At 40.0% G+C, this 6,000-nt stretch overlaps 1 protein-coding gene across 1 annotated transcript in view; it reads right to left on the bottom strand.

Moving 5' to 3' along the window:
• LOC145416700 (adhesion molecule nephrin-like) overlaps positions 1 to 6,000 on the bottom strand; it is a 221,091-nt gene that overhangs the window by 86,248 nt on the left and 128,843 nt on the right. Inside the window, exon 10 of the mRNA XM_080285636.1 lies at positions 586 to 745. Within this exon, the coding sequence (XP_080141762.1) occupies positions 586 to 745 (160 nt within the window). The remainder of the gene's footprint in view (positions 1 to 585; positions 746 to 6,000) is intronic.

Below are 6,000 nucleotides of genomic sequence, written 5' to 3'. Positions count from 1 at the left end.
TGGGTTTTAGTGATGTATTCCACCATCTTTGACCAGTACTCCTACATGTCTAATTGTGTTCTGGTTGCATCGCTTGCTTAAAAAAAAAAAAAAAAAAAAAAAAAAATGATCTCAATTGTAAGTTTCTTAATGCTCAGGGACAATGACTGGGTGTAAATTAATCACAAATGGATTTCATTTATTTTCACATTTCCACCTTCACTAAAGAAAAAGGTAATCAGAATGGCTAGCAGAACTCCTTCTTTGATTATCTAAAAAGGGAGAAGGAGGCAGGAGATCCTCCCCCTCGTCAACTCTATACTAATAGAGGTTATCTGCCTTAATGACCATTGAACAGCAATAGAAATAAATATAATTTAACTCTAAAAGGCTCTCCCAACTTGGTATAAAATTCGGCCTTTTGCCTACATTTCTCGAACATAGTGAGACGGAAATACAAAGACCTGATGCAAAACAACATATTACAGAGAAAGCAATCATGTGACACCTTGTGACCACACACACACACACACACACACACACACACACACACACACACATCACACCGATCCACGCACACTAACATCGCCACAAAACCTTACTGACACTTCACACTGAGTTGGACGGCGTTGGAGTCCCCTCGGCCGTGTAGGTTGGTGGCAGTGCAGGTGTACTGGCCAGACGACCCTCTCCCCACGTCCTGGAGTACAAGGCTCTGGTTGCTCTGTATCACGCCGCTAGACACGTTGTGGTAAAGCTCCTCGCCCTGGGGATGGAAAGAGGGGATGTGTGTGTGTGTGTGTGTGTGTGTGTGTGTGTGTGTGTGTGTGTGTGTGTGTGTGTGTGTGTGTGTGTGTGTGTGTGTGTGTGTGTGTGTGAGAGAGAGAGAATAAGTAGTTTGAGCCACATCACCCCGATGGCTTCTTTACTTTATTCTTGTTGTTACCAGACGATTTCTTTCAGTTTAACAAAAAAGATTAAAACTGAAGGGCATGTTAGATAACCTATATTAACCACTTGAAAATAACATGTTCTCGAAAGCTGAAGAAAATGGTCTGGTGGTAGCAGCAAAGTTGAAAAACATATATAAAAAAATAAAAGAATCGGAATGAAAGGGATTGAAGGGTCATGCGTATACTTGGTTTGTTTTCACCTGGTGTAGTTAGACCGCTCCCACAGCTTCAGTATTACTCGGATGTCTTTGTTCCGAAAAATTTTGATGATTCTTACATATGAGGTAAGGATGAATCTCCTCGGTTACTAGTTATATCAACCCTCCACCATGGCATCGCGTGGCCATCAACTGAGCAAAACGGAGTCTGGGATCTTTGTCAGGTTAACAGAATTGCGTTAGAAGAGAAAATGGTGTTCAAGTAATGTGGTTTTTTGCACGAAGTGGGTCGTCTGGGGCTTGTAGTGTGTTCCAGGAAAAACTGCCTAAATTACTGAACATCTAGTTGTATCTGTCGAAGGTATACCATATGTTATTACTTTTATTGGCTGCGAAGGCTAACTCACATCTTGTGGAACCGACTGAATGCTGTCTCTGATGTACACTAGCTAGTCGCCCACGTCAAGTCAGAGAAAAATTTTGTCCGCTATATCTCTACGTCTACTTCGCAATTAGGGCGTCCATCATTTTCGTCCCTGATGCACCATAAAAAGGATAATCACTTTTCAGCTTAAGAATGTTTGTTAGCAGATTGAAGTAAAATGCAGAGGAGATGGAACAGTACGCCAACTTTTGTCTTTGACTATGATTGTCCCAAATAAACACCATCACTCCTTCTTCCGAGTTCTTTCTATCGATGTCACACATTATATGCATGTGTCATTTATGTGTGTAGTGTGTATATTTACCTATGTCATGAAGGATCCAAAGCCTTAGAGCATATGAACTTATTCTTGCCCAAACGGAGCAAAAGAAAAGAGAACCAGCATCATTACATGCTATTTTCTAGATACTGGACGCACTACAACTGAATTCTGCTTGCAATATCTAGGAAGAATGACTGATTGAGCAAGATATATAGAGCAGGCTAGCTGTGTTCAACAATGACTGACAATACCAATTTGCTCGTGAATTACAGGCTAAGAGAATGACAGAATGGATTAGATGATGCAGATGGACCGATAATTAATGCTTACCTGGAGTAAGAGGGAGTTATGGAGAGTTATAATCAATGGTATACACTTCAGTTCCTTCATTTCTAGGGGTCTCTCTTTGTTTGACTAACCCTTACCTCATTCAGTTCGATGACGCATTTCTTAATTTATTCTTACTACCACCGAACGACTTTATTCAGTATCGGAGAGAATTTTTCGAAGTCAGAGGATTAGATGTAACCTTCATTATCGAATTTACAATAACATTCTTCCCCTAAAGGGAATAAACTCTTCTGGAGTTAGCAAGACGATATCAGTAAGATATTTCACCGGAATCAAGAGCTTAAGCTTCAGGAGACTTACCTGTTCTGTCTTTTATAAAGACAACCGATTTTCTTCACCCAAATAAACTTACCTAGGTCTGAGGATTACCCTGGATTTAACCCTTCGAAGGACGATTTATGTATGTTACTCTAGCTAGAGTCAGACGATTTTCTTCGTCACTGGGAAGCCCCCCGACGTTTCAGGATTAAAAATCATCTGGCTTGATGGAGTTAATGTGAACTCTTCATTAACAGTAGTACGGATTGGATAAGGGAGAGAACTGAAGAAATTAAGTGACAGATGGAGAGACGACAATATGAGGAAAGAAAATTTTAATTCACTCCTACCAAGAAGAACTATGAGTATCACTCCCCCCCCCCCCGACGAACACAGAAGCTGTACCTCTTAAAACCAATTAAAGAGAGGTAATGTAATCTCAGTCCAAGACATTTACTGTAAATGGTGACGAGGAACTCAGATGTAATGTTAAAGGCAGGGGTATGATTGTTTGGAAGATTGTGGAAGGTAGTATGATGGTACAGCTAGATTCTTAGGCATAAAAGCACAAGAAAATATATTTGCCCTTTTTCTGAATTAAAGTAGGTCAGGGAGTAGGCATAAGTCGCAATCTTAACAGCGAGTTTCATACTGACCTTTATTTAACATTCAGAGAAGCAGATGGAGAAGTTAAAGTCGAACACAGCGTTAATGACTAAATAAAACAATATGAAATACTTTAAAAATCTTTGGAGTATAAAAGGAAATAAGATCGTGAAGCGACAGAAACCCGAGAAACACCAATGTCACAAACTTCAAAACACCAGCGGATGAGTAAATCAGTGTTTCTAGAACGGCCAGGCGAGGCAGCTAAGGTGTATAGTAGGTACCATACAACTAAGACCACATATAAAATTCGCCAGTGATGTAAGGTATTGAGCCCGTTCCCTCCTTACTGGACTGCGAGTTACTATCTAGACAACCTGCACGCAAACGAGCACCTGTGTAATTTGCTGTAATTACCGGTCTTACACCACTTTCACATCTGCAGAAATATTGAAGAACATGAAACAGCACTCCTGTTAGGCAATGGCTCTTGCGATGAAGAATGAGAACAAATTACTTAAACTTTTTGACTGGCGTACCTCCCTCTCAGCTAACTGGGAAAGTCCGGCATTAGAACGGTGTTATCTGACGGAATGAACAAATAACTAGTATTAGAGGAAACAGCAAGTCTTGGATTATTTGGAGGTTTTCATTTAAACGAATACATTGATATGCTCTAGGGTAACAAAAAGAAATTACGTTTATAAATAAGCAATTATATATTCTCTGTTTATGCCGCAGGTGTTTAATCAGTGTCTCATAAAACAGCAGCAAGCATGTCTTCCACTACCCATTTTTTACTGTGCATTTAATGTTCGATCTCTCGCAAATACTGTCAGGTAAATATTATAGTGTGGTCGCCGAAAGTGTACTATTTCGAAGAATACTAAATCTACAGAGGATCTACGCACAACGCTGTGATGCTTATGAAAAAAAGTAACAAGTGTAACTTACGTGAATGTTCCTAAATAAATCACCGCCGTATTGCTAAAAAACAAAACAAAAGAAAAAAAAAAAGCTCGCCAAACTGAGCACCAAAACTCGTTCGTTCGTTTCCAGATTCCCTGCACCTACAGTGCAGGCCGAGCCATACATTAGCCCGGTCAGTGGGGTATGGGCTGATTAAAAAATAGTAAGGGGGGAGGACAGGACCTGGGGATTGCCCAGCACAACACGCCCTGTCTCCTGACTGGCTTTGTGGTGTGTGTGCACCAGAACTGTATTTAAACTGGATTCTCCCGGAAACTATTTAAGCTACTGAGGACCTATTCACATCGTTGGAAAGCTTATGAGAACATAATAGCGGTCACTTAAGTGTTCTGAAAAAACAAAAGTCATTGTTTTCCTGAAAAAGGAAAAAAAATTTAACACGAAAACTATGATATCTCGGACATTTTCAAGCCTACAGTGGACATATGAACATTATCCGAAAGCATATGAGAGAGTATTAGGAGCTTCTCAAATGTCTTTCCTCGTGATTCGCCATCATATTTATGAAACAAAACAACATGCGCCTAAATTACCACCAAAAATGAGCTATCTTGAGAACTCTGTAAGATACAGTAGACCTTGCGGCCAAAAATTTGTCACCATATTGCCCAGAAGAGACAAAAGTCGCCAAGCTGAGAACCATTTCTTCCCTCGACTGCTAAAGTTACAGCGGACCTAAACACATTAATGGATAACTCACGGAAAAGTATTAAGTGTTACTAAAGTGAGTTTTCTAAAAAATCACCACCATATTGCCAAGAAAAAAAATAAATAAACACCAGAACTAGGTTTTCTCGGGAATTACTAAAAGTACAGCGAACCTACGATTATCGTTGGAAAGCTAGAGTACTTGCTCGGACACGATCCACCTTTCAAATGTGGACGCCAAGAACTTCGTTATTGCACATACGGCTTTATATTTGACTTCACTGAAATCATGAACCAGTGCTATACATCCTCGACAAGTATGAATATTGTTGGAAACATTTATTTGGTGTCATGCAGCTAAAATTCTTACATAGCTTAATACTCAGCCACCTCTCCCTCAATCCACACACACACACACACACACACACACACACACACACACACACACACACAATCGAAAGCACAAGGATGCAAACATGGACACAGAAGTATGTGTTCATCCATTTTTATGTTGAGAAACAGCAGTAACTGGTAATTAGATCATCAAATGCGATGTCACCAGAAAACAATATCGACCCAAGTGATGTCGCCACCGCCATAGCTTAGATTGGTCAAACCTTCACCAGATCACTATAAATGGAACAGATAACAGGTAACTTCTCAGTGATCTTGTTATTGTTTTCACTATCCATCCCCAGATAACAAAAAAAAAAAAAAAAAAACTACTTCGTGGTCTCTAGTCTCTCTGAGTATGTTAAAGTGCTGTAAAATCTACCATAATTGTAATTTACACAGGTGATCGGTTATGGGTTGGGAGTGATTTAAACAGTTACGCAGTCTCAAAATTGGAACGGGCTCCATAGCTTCACCTTTAGCAGATCAAGTATACTTATATATACTCAACTTCACAAATTAAAGCTTAAAACTAGGGAACGTCAACATGGAATTATAGTTTCTGTTTTAGATTCTCCATTGCAATGACACTTTATCGAAACATAAAAAAGTGACTACTGCGTTGTATATGCCAGAGGTAACGGGAACTACTGTATTACATCCTGCTTCATTCAACCCACTCAGCTCTAAGTCTCTAACACAGAAGTGCATAATTTCCAAACTGCCTTCAGTTTCTGCGCTTCTATCTGTGCCTTCATCTATAGCTTCCTTTAGGGTCGTTCTATAGCTGCTCCTGTAGACGGCCATCGTTCTTCTCCTAGATATATCAACAGTGGTATTCTTCAGGGCTCTGTCCTATCACCAACTCTCTTCCTTTTATTCATCAAGCTGTGCATCTAACCCTATCCACTCATACGCTGATGATTCCACCCTTGATCTTTCCATTCGGTTCACGCA

The sequence above is a fragment of the Coenobita brevimanus genome, chromosome 107, assembly GCF_032717465.1.
Source record: "Coenobita brevimanus isolate Jiangsu-jjx chromosome 107, ASM3271746v2, whole genome shotgun sequence".
Classification (NCBI taxonomy): Eukaryota; Metazoa; Arthropoda; class Malacostraca; order Decapoda; family Coenobitidae; genus Coenobita; species Coenobita brevimanus.
The sequence above is the reverse complement of the archived record's forward strand: the minus strand, read 5'-3'. Positions and strand labels throughout refer to the sequence as shown.